Source organism: Aythya ferina (assembly GCF_964211825.1).
Source record: "Aythya ferina genome assembly, chromosome: 19".
Taxonomy (NCBI): Eukaryota; Metazoa; Chordata; class Aves; order Anseriformes; family Anatidae; genus Aythya; species Aythya ferina.
This window is the reverse complement of record NC_140309.1, coordinates 7,421,242-7,437,838: the sequence shown is the minus strand read 5'-3', so window position 1 is coordinate 7,437,838 and position 16,597 is coordinate 7,421,242. Positions and strand designations below refer to the sequence as shown.

Below are 16,597 nucleotides of genomic sequence, written 5' to 3'. Positions count from 1 at the left end.
CTTTCACGGTGTATTTCTAGAAATGATTATTCTAGTTCTAACACCTGCCTATGCACAATAGACCAAAACCACAGCCAAATAGAGACAAAAGATTGTGACCAACATTCTTAGCAATGATTTTTTTTTGCACGCATTGGTAAGAAGGGAGAGAACAAATAGAAGGATAAACAAAGGCCACAAGAGGATTTAATCTACATGTTCATGAACATGTGTTCTACCCTATTTTCCTTTAAAAGAGCTCGATAAGTTGAAATGTCTATTTTGCACAAATGCAAACATTAATTTCTATCACCTATGAAACAAAATCACATTTCAGCTTAGAACTGAACAGGGGAAAACAGTTGTGTTAATGTGTCTGTTGACTAAGAAAAACTGCTTGACAAGAACTTCAGATTCTAGTGCAACAGCAGCTATTAAGACTCCTCTAGTTTCTTTTTTTTTTGCTCTTTCAAAGTGTACAAATATTTGCAATTTATACAGTCTTCACAAAAACACAGCTACAAACTCTGCAGTGTATTTGCTAGTTGACAATTCAATTTAAGCCATATTAAAAAGGCAATATTTGCATAATAAAATTCCTTTCAGAAAAAAACGAAGTTCTTTTGGTATGTTAAAATAATTGCTGATTGGAAAGGTAAAAATGCATGGGCTTTCGTTAATTGCAATTGGAAAAAAAATACTTCAGAACAAACTGTGTTACTCTTAACAGAGTTCACTATGCTTCTTTTGCAAAACCTGAAGAAAAATATAAGCATATATGGGCAACTGATAAGCTCAGTATATAAATCCGTATTAAAATGCAGCTACTGAAAAATCAGTTGCAGTAAATACTAAGGTCAGAGGAAAATACAGACTAGCCTTAAATAAACCAATTTGTTACTGAACCTAGTGTTAGTTTCTGATTTTTTTTTCCCCTCAAACTAGTTTTACTACACAGCCAGAAGTGATCTCACAATCAGAGACTGGCACATCGCCCTAACCAGAATAGGGATCCAAGCTAGAATAGTACTGCAATTCCTTTCTTACTGTTATTTTTAGGTCACTGTCATAAAATGTCAGTTTTCTAATGATCTTTAGTAGTGCTGATGAGATTTGTGATGGAACAAACTATGATTAATGTACATCGGCGTTAGTCTACAGAATTATCAGGTGCCCATTACCTGAAAATTAGACTTGCTGATGAATTAGTTCTGAAGTAAAGCAACTAGTACTTAAATATAACAGAAATATTACCATTTCCAGCATGTTACACAGTTCTGAGGTAAAGTGTTACCAGTATTCTGTTTTATGGGTGGGTGACTTGCAGCAATAGCCTTTGCAGTGGGAACTAGCCCTCGCAGCATTTACAACCAATGAGACATTCTAGTGACACGCTTCGTATCAACCAAAATAACATTTGCAGTTTGATACTGTTTTAGAAAAACTGTTCTGTAGAGATTATCACTGTAGTCAGAGTTGCAAAATTTGTTTGCTTAAGTTTGGTCACTAGAGTGCTATATTTGGAAAACAATCCAGGGTACAGACAAGGGGTAGTTACTTCAGTGTTTAATTTTAGTTTACAAAACTTACTGAATCCATTCTGATTTATGTTAAAGAAAACCAGATAATTAGAAGAACAGGTTTAAAACAAACAAACAAAAAAACAACAAGCAGCGCATAATACCACCTATTCAATGCACTGATTTTCATTAAGAGTTATGAAGCCATATTTACTCTATTACACCTTTTGAGAATCAATCCAGAAGCACACAAGTATTTTCCGTTAGTTTATTAAAAATAAAATCCTCATGAATTCACTATCAAATAGTTTACAGATGGGAATTAAACCAGAAGAGTCCCCAGAGTAACTTTAAATTAGAAGTAGTATTTGGTTTGTCAGTTTACCACTTTTGACACTGATTTGTACTGTAATGTATAGGGGTATGGAATAATTCTAGAAAACTGGCCCTATGCAATCTATTTTTTTCTGAAAGCAGTGTAAATATTTTAGTATATTTAGTGAATCAAACACTGCTTTAAAGCTATGCATTAAAGTGCTATGCATGTATTTTTCAGCACTGGTGTGGATGTTTACACTTCAATAAGCCTTGTATTTGTGGATAGAGAGATTGGTGTGTTAATAGGAATTTTAAATTAAAATCAGCTGCTACGTTTGAAGCATCAACAGTACTGAAGAAATCAATCTAGTGTCCACCAACGTCTAGAATTCTGAGGTTGATTTGATCTGTCATTCACCGTTAAAATGGTACGTATTTGTAAATCATAAGGCTGTCTCCAATGTGCTCTACAGAAGTCTGTACTGTGCATGGTTACCTCGCCATGCAAAATACTGTATAGCCTTTCTAGGACAGAAAATTCAGGATGGAAGAAAAATGGAGAAAGCTCCAGGATAAATTTGTGGAAAAAAAACCAACAAGCTATCTACACACTGAGCTGTCTAAGGTTGATGTTCATCGCCTGAGGAAGAAGCAACATAAACAAAAGGACTGGAGAGAGCTATAAACGCTATCATAACATCTACGTTACTGCTTTCCCCAGCTGCTGCTGCTGGCAAGGTCCAGTCTGCTGTGCACATGGACATAAGCAGGCATTACAACCTATAATCATGTACTAGTTCTGCCACTTGACACACGAGTTATCTACTGTCGTACCCTGAATTACATGACCTTTGATTAAGGAATGGTGGTGTTCAGTCCCAGGGGTTTGCAGGTTATCAGAACGCTTATACAAGCGATACCGCTTTCAACATCTGTCGGAACATAGTCTTGATGGCATCTGCAATAAAAACAAGTTGAGATTGTTCCCATCTGCAAGCGCAACTGTTGAGCCACACTCAGCTGAAGTCCTCATCGGGATTCTGTTGATCCAGCAGGCGGACATGCGTGAATGGAAAGTGACCACGTTTGCCATTACATTCTCCTTCCCACTGACCACTCACGTTAATCTTTGTGACCTTTACCAGCTCACCGACCTGCAGGATGAGAAATAAGCAAGCGTTACAATTCATAAAACCACAGGGGATGAGCAGCTGCTACCCCTCCCATTAGGCGTTACATCACCCAAGTGTACCAGATACACTTTTATAACAAAAATAGCTTTAGTCGTAACTATTTTTGATACACCAGCCTACCACCCCATGTTATTCACTCCTGAAGAAAGCATGAAGAGGAAGCAGCAAACCTAGGCCAGGTGAGAACTACCTTCTAGCCTGCAATCCAGCACCATTCTTCCACAGCACTTTTGGGCCTTGACATCAGCTGCTATCATAATAAATGGATCTGGCTGATTTGACAAAGGCTTGCACTCTGCTTGTACTACATCAACCTTATCAGAAGAGGGATTGCAGGTGTACAAAGTGAACACTAATCTGCAAGCTGAACTGCTCCTTCATTTTGAAATCCTGCAACTCTGAAAACATGCCTACCCATTTCTACCCCTCTGTCTAGGATTTTCTCAATGATCTTAAGTCCAAGTAACAATGTTTTTCAGAAATCTTCCCAGGTCACAGACAGAAAATGCTTTTGGAAAGATAAACTCTATTTTCTTTTACAAATGCTGTAAACAAACTCTCAAGGCACAGCCACAAGCCTTACTGCATTTCATCCAGAAATTCACTGAATATACAGTTAGTTTGCATACATGCTCATCACTGTGTTTCCAATTCATCCAAAATTGGATCTCATTAGTCTCACTTTCCAGGCGGTGAATGAAGAATAAGGAAAACAATTTAAGATGCTACCAACCTCCATTAACTTTACAGGTTTTATTCACTTGAAATCTTTTGCCAAAATAGCTTTTAACAGTTCATAAATTCAAAACACTACATGGACATTTAATTAAGCTTCCCATAACACTAATGATTACTTATCTGGTAATGAGAGGCATGCTGGGGATTCTTGCTGTAGGTTTTTGTTTGTTTGTTTGTTTGTTTTTATTTATTTTTTGTAGTAATTAGTATAGATATTTTAATGAACCATATTTTGAAGAAAATCCTCTTATGTATTTGCTTCCGGCAAAAAGGAAGCTTTACTTGACTTCTGTATGCTAGTTTTGGCTCTTTAGGAATTTAATCATGCAGTATGTATCATTTTGCTACTGCTAATAATCACTGGGGGGGTTGTACCAGTAAAAATACTCCATTGACCAACACATCAGCTATAATTTAGTAAGGACAAGATTAAACACAACAACACTAGGAATAGCAACTCTTATTTCCTAACCAGAGCCATTATGAGAACACTATCCGAGATATTTTAAATTGCTTCAGATCTGGATACAGTCCATCTATGAGCCTTCAACAGCAAAGTGTATAACCTCCAACCCAGTAGGAAAGAAAAAAAACTTGTCCTATGGTCTCGCTGAACAGTCCAAGATACCCTGGCAGCATCAGCAATTAAAGAAAAGAATACATCCTACTGTATTATTTTCCAAGCTAGAAGTTTACCTTTTTCTTAATATATCTCAGACAACACTACTTACAACAAAGTAACATTTAAATATTTAAAGTGCGCATTCATTGGTTTCATTTTCTGTAAGACTCCCTTCCTACCTGTTTTTCGTTCTCCCCATCCTTACTGAAGTTCAAGCATTTTTATTGTGGGAGCCATTTTCAAATGTTTTTGACAGACCTAAGATCAAGATTTTCTACCTGTAGGTTCACATGCAACATTACTTACACACTGCTTACTTACTGTAATGTACTAAAAGTAATATTATATGCCAATTATACTTTACAGAATTACATGAAAACTTCAAGTAGTGTGGTACTGGCAATTCTGCCCACACAAAGTCACAAAACACGCAGAAGTTGCACTTCATTCATCATCTGTAAGATATTTTTCTAAGACTGACCATGTCTCTGCTCTCACTGAATACCTCACACACTACTTTATCTTCACATAGTTCATCTTAGATACCTTATCACAAACTCACCTACAAAAAGTGGGTTCAGCAGAGCAATGAGAATGAGTTAGAACATAGGATGCTGTTCTAATACTCCCAGAATCACCCTGGTGCTGCTTGGTTTTAAGGGACATTTAAGGATAATTGCAGCAGTAGGACACTCATTTATGAATTCTCATTACTGTAAGAAGCTACACTTGAAACTTGCATTTTAATAACTGTTAAAAGAGCAGAGACTTCTGAGTTCATATATTCCTTTTTACCAATACAGTAACTCCATTTAGCAACCTCTCTCTCTCTGATACAACCTTTCATTCACATTTTATATATGGCTATCTTTATAACTACCGAAACAGGACTGACTTTAAGTAAGCATGAGTCATTTCACAAATGCTAGTTTCATAAAACAGCTCCATTAACTCCTTAATGACTTACAGACCTTTCTAGATCCGCTTGGAAATTCTGTATATTAATTCATAGTTCAAATACTCTCCTGAAGACAATACAGAGATCTTTCAAAGCTACCTGTTATTTCACCTGGTGTAATTTCACAAATTTTAGCCGAGAAGTGGCTATTCCCTCTGAATTCTCCTCTTTTAACGCTGACTTATTACTGTATTATTAGTCTATTGCACATCACCCCACCAAGCACAAAGCCCCGAGGAAAGCACTATACCCTGCTAAAAGGCCACGTTTGTCTCTGTCTCCATGAGACTTTTTAGAACTAAATATATTCCATATGCTGCTTCAAAACAAAAATGAAGCTTTATGTGAAGACTTTTGGATGCCGTGGTTTTATTCCAAGTACTCCTCTTTGGAAAGGTCAGAATGGTAGAGTTCTGCTACTGTTAGGGGGGAAGGGGGGACAGTGCTCTCAGAGTCGTTTACCAGAGATCTTCCCTTTTTCTACCCTCTTTTAACTAATATAGACTTGACAACTCCTTGAGTAGGTCCTGTAACAAGCAAAATAAATGTAATATTCTGCTAAATCTTTTTTCCATAACATTTATTAAAACATAATTTGCTCTGATCCTCTTTCTTCAAGCTCTTCAAAACCATGTCAGTTTTGATCTAATGGTACAGATAATTTTGTTTGCAGTTTGGGCCAAAAATGTTTGATCTTAAAAATCTATTTGCTTAGGACAAACAGTGGGATCAAACCCCACCCACAAATGTTACACAATTTAAGGCTATGAGTTCTCATTTGGAAGAAAAAAATCTAGATTTATAATTATTAAGAGGTCTGGGCAAACATGGACTGAAAAGATTTACATAATGCTTTCTACTAAGTTGTCAAAGAAAGAGATCTCTAAAAAAAACAAAGAAGAAACACCATGAAGTGAAAGGGGAAAGGGAATGTAAAAATAAAAATTAAATAAAAAAAAAAAAGAACAAAACAGAAAGAAGACAAGAAACAATACTTTGTTAGACAGGATGAAGAACAAATTGGGAAAAATGAAGCGCACATTTTTCCTGTATGGACGTTTAAAGCAGTTCAGTGACATTGTTATTTGAATAATTAAGGGTGCAAAGAAGCTAGGAAGGCCAGTTAGAAGCAGTGATAAATGCCTCAAGTTTCCCAATATTAAACACAGAATAAAGAACCACCATTATTACTGCATTTTTTAAACGTGGAGCTGTAGCAGGACAGGTATACATCATCCTAACCAGGAGGTTCAACCTGGCAACGAGCAAATATTTCAATAATGTTACAAGGCCTGAGAAGACCGTTGTTATAACAGAAGGGTAGAAAGGCGCTATAAATCTTAGAACATCACACAGATGGGCAGAGCCCACAAACTTCTCAATTCCCCCCTCCCAAAGACTTCTGCTATCTAGCGTATTAGCTGGAGCTAGCAGAGCACAGCAGTGCAAATTAGTTCAGGACAGAGACGTTCTCCAGGAAAGACCTTCCGAAGCGCAGCATACTTGACAGCCACGTGATTTTCAGTGAAGAGGATCAGACCAACAGAAAATCAGCTGTGGCACTCACAAGCTGTTCTTTATAAGGAATCTTGCTTTCCCTCAAAGTTCTTTGCAACAGCCTAGACTACTAGGATTTTCTCACTCTCCCTGTTTTACTCTGTGCTACCAAATTGTGATTTGCGCAGTGTGGTGGGGTACTGTTTTGAATGAAATTAAACGTGAAGTTAAGCTTAAGGAAATACTGGTAGCACAGCGGGGTCAGTTAAAGCTTAAGAACAAAATCTAGAAAGAAAACCAAAATTTTTTATTTTTTTTTAACCACAACATAATCTCCAATGTCTCCAAGAACATTCAGGTATATTTTGAGCCAGAGGTGGCTGGGTAAAGGTGGTCAGAGAAAGAGGCAAGGAGACAACATTTTAGGCATCATAAAAGTTGGAAGGTTAAAATCTTTGCATTATTTCCCCAAAATCTGATGAGTTGGCATCAATTTCTATACATATTTCTCAGCCCCAAGACTTCCATTCTGTATCCTGTCTCTCTCAATTCAGAAGTGTAATAAAACACATCCTAACTCAATATATTTTACCTACATGTGGAAAAAACTTCACACCTCCCAAGTTATCTATCGGTTCTGTAGAATTTGCCAATTCTGTACAGAAGATGTGTATATATGATTGCCACACTGATGAAGTACTGAAGTGCATTTTGTGCTAAGCAAGATTAAACAAAGTATTTAGGAGTGGAAAGGAGATGCTCTGACTCAGCACAGAAACTGTTTTTTCCCAAGTACTTAAAATGTTATATAAACAGGAAGTCAATTAGGTATCAGGAAATTCCAAAGCCTTTAGCTCAAAGAAAGCCTAGATTAAAGGATCCAATTTACATATCATCCTAAGGCAAAGGTCTGCCACTTAGAATACCTTGGTCTCAATTTCCTCAAATGTAACTTCAGGGATAACTATTTGATGTGTAGAGATAGAGCACTGTTCTCCTTTTTAAGAGGAAAAAAAACAGAAGGGGCACGTACAAGTATTTGATCATATCAAGAAGTGAATCAACCCTAGGCAAACTCACTGCTTTATTACAAATCGTACTCCATCAATCACTGCTTTACAGGACACTTCCCTATTGAGCTGTAATATATGTTCCTGCTTCAAAAGCTAAAAAATGAAGCAATCTGCTTGAGTTCAGGATATAAAAACGAAACCCTGTGTGTGATCATCGTTGTCTCAGTCTGCATAATTTTCAAGTGACTCTCAATGCTTCCACTGATTGCTTTTCAAATAGCGACAGAATGAAAGAACAACTCAGCACACCTTTTGAAGACCAAGCAAGCAACATTGAACACAGATTCCAACACACAACTTTATGAACAGCTCCCTCACCCTCCTCCCCAAAATAAAGACTTCAGAAGTGAAAACATGGATGGGGAAACACTTATGACAGAAATGTTTGACAAAAGACACAATTTTGGTTCAGGAACCTAAACATGATGCAATTGTCAAACTCTAGTCAATAAGTGACTCGAGTCACTTATTTCCAAAAAAAAAGTTTATCCATAACTTATGATGTAAAAACAGCATTACAATGCTTTTTCCCTTTCTTATTCCTACAGATCTACAATGCGCTTGAAAGGGAAATCCCTTGAACAGATCTCTTCTTGCTAAGTTTTGCCCATTATGTACCTCCAAAGCCAAGGCTGTCTTGTCGTAGGCATTAGGGACTCGCTTCTGGATAACCCGGGCATAAATAGGGCCATTCTGAAGGTTAGGGAGCGGAGTGTTGATGCTGGGCTGGGCATAGGGCCCTGGCTCCGGCCCACCCAGTGGTTGTGGGTGGGAACTATCCTGGTTACCTCCAATCAGAGTAGATACTGAAGCAGAGGAAGGTCTATACTTCTCGACGTAAGGAACAGGTATCATTCCCCTCTTCCCGTCGCAGTCTTCTGCATTCCACCACTGCTCTTCAGGTTTATCCCGGATTTTCAGTATGTCTCCTTTCTTAAATGGAAGATCTTCTTCATCATTTCCATTAAAGTCAAAGAGAGCTCGCACATACTCAGCTTCCTCCTGTCTGAGGATAACGCCGCTATTCTGCCTGGGTCGGGGGGGGATTGGTTCTATCAAGGTTGTAGTGTCCAAATAGTGTATTTTGTAGAATTCCAGTAAAAGTGGCAAAGAATCAAACTCCTGGTCACCTATTCGAAATCTGGTGGGATTCAACCCTGAAAGAGGAAAGCAAAACATCAACAAAGAGAGCATTACAACTGTAAATTAAGCACCTGAGAAGACTAATATATTTACAAACAAAAAATTTGATGTTGCATTAGGCCAATTTTCTACCAACACACATTACATTCAGCTCTTTCATGCACTTCTGATTAAAGGCAGCACTATATTGTTTGTGTGGATGGAGTTTTAGTTTAAAAGATTTTGTCAATAACAGAAAAATCAGGTAACAAATTGTTGGGCACTGCCAAACTTCCTGAATTACAATAGGAGTATCTTGTATCCACCAGTGTTATGTGGACCCAACAGATAAATTTCAAGTTTGTTTGTTTGTTTCAAAAGTTATTTAAAAAGGACAATATTGCAATAAGTCATTTACCTGTTGTAACATATCTTGGGTTAAAGGGTTGGACACTACAGGAAACTACTTCGCTCAGCAACACAAAAATGCTTGTTTTCATAATGGGCATAATTCATTCTTTTAATTTCAATTCTTGTAGTTTCCTTGCCATATTTGTCAGATGGAGTCCAAGCTATAAATTTGAACCTCAAATACATTAAAATGTAAAATATACATATGATGTTCATATTCAAGACATTAGAAATACCATTTCCATTTTCCATTTGTGTGCTCCACTTTATTTTTTTTTTAATTTTTATGTTCTTCAAGCTCAGCTGGTGAAAAACACATGCGTGATGTTCTATTTCCACCATGCACTATCCACTGTATTATCAGTTATGGGAAGAACTGGGGAAGGCTGGGGGATGGTAGCGGAGAGGAAAAGATTTATGCTTTAATGAGTAACTCTTTTAGCAAGAAAGAGATGCTTACTTTGCAAGTCTGTTTCTCTGCAGGGAATATCTAATAGTTCTGAGACTTAGCTCTCGAGTACAAAGCTAGCAGAATTTTTTAGGCTGTCACTGATCCAAAACCCCCCTTTCAAAGTAGCACTGTCAGCACGGAAAGCTAACATTACAAGAAGGTCTTTCAAGAAAGCAAAAAGGGGTTCTAATAGAAAAAAGGGATGATTCAATAAGATCAACACAGACAATCACCCAATAAATAAGTTCTGAAGTTCCTGAAGGAACACAAATGTCACTGAAGCTTTTTACAGAAAATTCAAAGAAGCAGAACAAACTCATTGCAAAACGCACATCTGCACTCATTAACAGGCCTGAAAGACTTTCAGAAGGTATCAGCACAACTGCAGCGAACCAAAAAACAAAAGCAATACCATCAAATATTACCAAAAACAACCTACAAAACAAACTGGCTTCACCAAAAGATAAGGGAACTAATGTAAACATCAGTATGAAGCATGAACCTGACGTGGAAAGTGAGAGTAAGATTCTACCTCATTCTCTCAAAGCTTAAGGCTGAAAAGAAGCAAACCCCCCTCAACTTTTGTTGATGAGATGTAACTTACAGCACTAGACTTAGCAAGAACTCTACAACTTAATCTCAGAGGCGGCTCATAGCTCAGTAGTCTTACAGGAGATTACTTCTGGCTGGACAAGCACCATCCCTACACCACTTTAAAACAGCTTCAGTTCACTGCAGAAGCATAAGACACCATCTGGGAATGCTGCACTTCCACTGCCACTGGAGGTGGAAAACCATGCTTTGCAACAAGTGTTACAGACATCAAATTTCAGACTAACCTGGTGACAGAAACACAAGCATGCATTTGCTGTTATTTCACATGTGAACCTTTAAGGATCAGGCTTACATAGATGCTTATGCCAAAATAAAAAGCCACAGAAACTTTACGAGGACCAGGACAGCAAAGACCTTTGAAGTCACATGGAGAAGCCAATCTCCAATGTCCAAAAGGGCCTGGAAAAAGTATTTAGTAGGTAAGTTCACTGACACGGAACTAACTTTACATGACTAAGGAATATGAAACACTGATTTACCTTTGCAAAGTCTGCTGCAAACTGACTCAATCAGAAGACTGAGATCTGTCTCCAGCAAAATAAGTGTACGCAGAAAAATCTGTGTACAAATCATTGGAATTGACCAGTTCAAAAGTAACATTCACCAGCTGTGTCAGCACCAAAATCATTAGCAGAATGAACAAAGTTTTGGGGGTTTTAAAAAGGAAAAAAAAAATCACTCTTGCCCTCTTGAAATCATGCATGACAGCCTGAACCAGCTGCTAAATGTACCTGAATAAAACCAAAGTTGGACTCCTAAGAGGAAAGTCCACTGAAGCCTTATGTATGAGGGAGTGACTGAAATCAGTGTACTGTATCCTGGAAAAGAGCTTTCCAAAACATATTTTGCACAATTGAGGAGTGAGAGAACACAGCTCCTTCAACTACATTCTAAGATCAGAAAGATAACGATAATCCTTGAAAGGACAAAGAGATAAGCAGCAAAAAGGAGCCACATTATTTCCCTAAGAGAACACTCCCAAAACACCACACGTAGTTCTGATATTTTGGTTTTAAAAACAGAAGGCATCCACAGAAAATATCAGAGGTCTGAAAAACAAGGCCATTGCAACAAGAAATCCATGAGCTCACTTCAAATTGCCAAAGAATAAAGACAGCAACCTGATCATGGCTTGGACATTTTTAATTTCTTCTAAATTCAGCATAAAAGGACTAAGTAGTTGAAAGTCGCAGTTAGAGAAGCACAGGTTGGAAATAAAATACAACTACGCCTTACCAAGCAAGCGATAAATTCCTCATCAGTTTAAGACTTTTTATGTATACTCTTGTTCAGCGACAAGTTAACGAGCTGAACAATGTTCAGTTACGTAGCAGGGAAATAATTCTGTGTACCACGAGCTTCAAGGTCCTGTCATTCCCTGGAATAACGAAATTTAAAGACTAACAGATTTTAGGCTCAGAGGAATTCTTCAGCTTCTCATTTGGACTGCAACATGCCCCATACCTGTATGCCAATCTAATAATTAAGGTGAGATCTACCACAAGGAAGTGGAAGTTACAGCAACAAGGCATTTATATATTTTATTTTTTTAAGTAGAGCTGTTTTTTTTCACAATCTTGGAATACTTTTCTTGGAGGCACAAGTTCTAGCAGCACGTTGTCCACGTCTTCTGGGGGCTCTCAGGAAGAGGAGAATGCATGTAAAGGTAAGCCTAGCTACTAGAGGAACTTTAGTCACTTCCTACCAAAGCTGGACAAGTACTAGAAATTCTCTTCCCTTCTCCCCAGCTCTGCACGACTGAAGGGAAGATGCTGCTCAGTTTGCACCTCCAGCAGCAGAACTGCTCAGCTCCCTAAGATCACCAAGATAGTTCTCAGAAGAGCTAGCGAACCCTCTGCTCTCAGGAGGGTGTAGAAAGTGTGAAAACCCAAAGTAGTTCATAATTAAAGTTTCAGATCCGGACCCTGACAGTTCTCTATGATGCATGTGCCTTCTTGACCAAACACTTTTATATTGGGGTTGGCCTTGTGCCCACATCGGAAAGATCATTTATATATTTTCTAAATAAAATACCTAATACTCTACTTCTCGAGAGTGTGGGCAGGTGGCATAGCCACAGAGCAGCTTCTCACTTCATCAGATGTGAGAGGTTTTACATTTCTCTCTACACTCCAATTGTGTTTGTGCCACTAGGCAATTCTCCGTTGATCCTTAAGCTCTGGTAAACTTTCTTTGGAAGACCTCACAGGAATAAAAGTTTTTTCATTTTCATTTCTAGACCTCCTCCATAAGCCCCTAACCCATCATCTTCAAAAGTATGCTTTGGGCGAGAAAGGCTGTTCTTAGCATTCGGGGTGCTCAGACACAAGGCTCAAAGTAAGACATCACAGCGATGTAAGCCAGCTACACCCGAGCACACACAAACTCTGCTATGAAGGCATCACATTCTAGCCCGTGTGTTTCCCCCACCCTCATACAGACACCTTTTTTCCTTAGTCTTAAGCACCTCTCTCCTCATGCCTCAGTAAAACAAACAAGTACCCATGTATGCTCTAGAATAACAGTAAAACCTCATTCAGCAACTGCTGAGAAGAGCTCTAAGCATCTCAGAAGAAAATTCTCACAGAAGCTCCTTATTGCCATTTCTGCGGACAATCAGAGGATGAGAGAAAAGTAAATGCCTACGCTTTCCAAGCTTCTAGTAGTTTGTATTTTAGGACCTCAATACCAAAAAAACAAACAGGTGTCCAAGTTAAACCACGTTGCTCACCCGTATCTAAAGCCATCTCATCATATAAAGAGCAGAGTATGGGTATCATTATATGATTATAGTCTGAATTTTTAAAAATCATAATGGAGGTGATTTAGAATCACAAGAAGCATGGTCTTAAGATGCATACACTGTAGAAGGTAGTGTTTTCGATAAGCACATCATACTTTCCTACTTCAGAGTACAAATTTATAACTCTAAGGTTTACGGTTTTAAGGTTTCTGTCTTCATCACATTGCACTTTCAGTAGGAAGCAAGTCTGTCTTTAGATATTTTAGGCATCTTCTTTTAGATTGTATCATACATTTTTACCCTGGACTTGTATGTCAAATTATAAACACATGATGTGTTTAAATGTTTTCTCTATTGTCCATGGCCATGCTAATGCCTGCACAAAGTACTTTGTCTAGTTTGGGACTTCTGTAGCCTGTGATGCTTGATTACAAACGATACCCTAATTCCAATGCAATTACTAATCTTCATCTCTACTGGAAACAGAGCGTTTTTATTCCTGTACCTCAATGATTTACCCCATTTCTTTTAATGGACTACTTTTCAGTAAGATGTAGTTATTTTGGGAAGTTCTGTTGAATTCTTTCTTCCTTATTCTGAAACATTTCCTGGAAGAAGTTAGGAACTACAGCACATCAGGCAAAAGGCAAATTTACCCCAAAGTTAGATTTAGAAAAAAAAAAAAAAAAAAAAAAAAACTTCAGAAATTGAAGAAATCATCCAATTTTTGTGACAGTATGGCTTTTTATATTAGGGAAGCCCAAGCTCCTCAGTGCATTCATCCTGTATAGAAGCTAGGTTCCCAGTATCATCTGCACGCAGCAGCGTTCCAGCAGTCATGAATCACACAGGCTTACTGAAGCTAACAAGAAAATCACCTTAAAAAGGTAGACAGTACAGATAATTAACATAGTGAAGTTGTTCTTCCTGATGTTTCAACTTGACCACAATAAATAAGAAGCATGATGATTTGCAAACATTTACCTCATTTTACTGCATTACTTTCCCTATTCAAACATGAAATCATCTTTCACCTTCTACCAATGATTCTATCTCCCTTCCCCTGGTGAACATTCCCCTCCCCACTTTTTCTGAAAGAAAACTTACACTTTCCATGTAATTTAATACATACGCACCCGCCTTCTTTCTTTCATTTAAGTGTGAAAAGAAAACAGCATCAGCACAAAGGCATCTATTTAAAACCACTAACATTTCAGCATAGGATTATCTGTGGTGCAGGGGTGAAGCACCACCTATTCTCATAACATCCAGGGGAAAAAAAAACACACCCTACCAAAAATAATTAAACTTTTTAACATAGATTAAGCCTACCGTGCCAGCAGCCTACGCAGCTACAATAGCAGCTAGTCTGCTAAAGCAGATAAATATTTAAAACAGAAGATAACTACCTAAGGGGCGTTAAGTGATTTATAAAAAGAACACCAAAACCTCAAAATGTTTTAACGCTCACTGTGTAATCCAGCCCACAGAATGCCACAAAACATTACTGAGTTTAAGAGCATAGCACAATGAAAAAGTTAGAGCGGCTATTTACCAAGGTGGCATCACAGTAACACAGACATTCAATAACGTGGAAAACATTGTCTTTCCAGAGAAAACAACTGCCAAGCAAAGTAACTGGCACACACACTTCAGGGTTGTTCTCCCCTAGGGATTCCACTACTAACAATCCTGGCAGCTTAATCTGCTCTATACAACATCAGTCATGCATTTCCAGCATCAAGCCTTCACAAACCTATGAAAATAAACCTTTGTCTTGACCAACGTGAAACAACGAGGAATCTAACAAGTCTTGTGGCAAACCATTTAGCTACCCACTTCATTTCCAGCTGAATCCACCACCTTTAAATGCTATCTCGTGGAGCTTTTTATGACTCGAGTACACTCTGCAGCTGTGGTATGTTCCTGGATAAACACAATGACTTCAGGCTTTCCCCAGTTTGCTAATTTTACATGTTGCCCCAAGAAATAGAGATCACTGCATAATGGTGCAAATCTACTGGCAACAGGTTTGGCTTTTTATTCAGATTACCCCCTTCCTTGTCAACTAGGGTCTGTGCAGAGACTGTGAAATCCTTTATGTAGCAAATACCATCAAATCCTCCCAACATAGAAAGTGACCGTACCTACACACAACCTTCAAAACTTTGCAGTGGTTTCTTTCTGAGCTGCTAGGAATATGCCCACATCATCTTACGAGCATTAACATGCACGCCTGAGTGGTTCTACTACCAATTTCAGTAATGACCCGAGCAAAGATATTGCTATTGCTGCCTTTTAACTAAATCTTCTCACTTGCACATCTAAGGATTATGCACTGCTGGGGGCCCTTGTTAACTTAGTTATGCTTGTACTTTCAGAAATGCTGCTTCCCGTGATAACAGTTTTCCTTTTAACAGTCAGTATTTTCTACTCCACAAGCATTAATTTGGATGCATTATTGATTATTGATGATGTTGAGTCAATGAGAAATAACATCACATCTTCCCTTTCAACACACGGCGTGCATGGGAGCACCCAAAACTTCACATCTAATTTAAAATAATAATTGCTTTTACATTCCTGAGGAGCTCCTAACACTTAAATTACCCCCCCTAACGCTCTGGTTTGTGACCTGAAGTCTAGCCTTATGGCCTGTCCTCTACACAAAACTATTTCGGCAGAACCCAGCCTTTCAGATGACATTTCCACACTTCCATCTCCGAGCTGAGGTGACATGTCCCGTGCAGTAACTAAACTTTATGAAAAGTCCATGTGGAGCACCACAACTCCGGGGTCGGCAGAACCAACGCTCACCCCAGCGCACGTTTAACCCCACAAACCGACTCCCTCAGCGGCTGCTGCCCACAAACTCCTGCCTCAACACCCCCAGCACCACCACACGACCCAATTCCCCACAGAAAACCCCAGAAGCGGCCCGGTTGGAGGCACCGAGCTGGGCCCGGCCTCCCTTCCCCAGGGGGAGCTGAGGGGGGCACGGCCGGCCCCGTGAGGGGATCACTCACCCGGGGCCCCGGGGCCCTCGCCGCCGGCTCGCCGGCCTCCCGCCGGCCCCAGGCTGTTGACGATGTAGTGCGAGACTCGGGAGCTCTCGGACACCGACAGCACGAAGTCCCCCGGGATGGTGCCGGAGTCGCGCACCAGGAAGGTGCCGTGGCGCTGCCCCTGAAGCAACGACACCGCCTCGGCCCGGCTCAGCCGCCCCCAATACCAACTCGCCCGGTCCTCGGCGTCGAACTGCCCGGCCATGGGGGCCGCCCTCGCTGCTGTTGCTGTTGCTGCTGCCGCCGCCCCCCCCCCCCCCCAAGGCCCGGCCCGGCCCGGCCCGGCCCCGCC

The 16,597-nt window shown here is 39.4% G+C and overlaps 1 protein-coding gene across 3 annotated transcripts; it reads right to left on the bottom strand.

The window, feature by feature from the left end:
• Positions 1-358: 358 nt before the first annotated feature.
• Positions 359-16,577, bottom strand: CRK (CRK proto-oncogene, adaptor protein). 3 transcript variants are annotated; one of them, XM_084493171.1, is made up of 3 exons: positions 16,267-16,573; positions 8,687-9,055; positions 359-2,971 (listed from the first exon to the last, which is right to left on the bottom strand). In XM_084493171.1, exons 1-3 carry the CDS (start codon positions 16,508-16,510, stop codon positions 2,964-2,966), a joined length of 621 nt encoding a protein of 206 aa, XP_084349297.1. In that variant the 5' UTR covers positions 16,511-16,573; the 3' UTR covers positions 359-2,963. The 3 variants fall into 3 exon arrangements, with proteins under 3 accessions (XP_084349297.1, XP_084349296.1, XP_084349298.1); XM_084493170.1 differs by having other exon boundaries at positions 8,517-9,055; positions 16,267-16,566; XM_084493172.1 differs by lacking the exon at positions 359-2,971 and adding an exon at positions 3,929-5,744 and having other exon boundaries at positions 8,517-9,055; positions 16,267-16,577.
• Between the last annotated feature and the right edge of the window lie 20 nt (positions 16,578-16,597).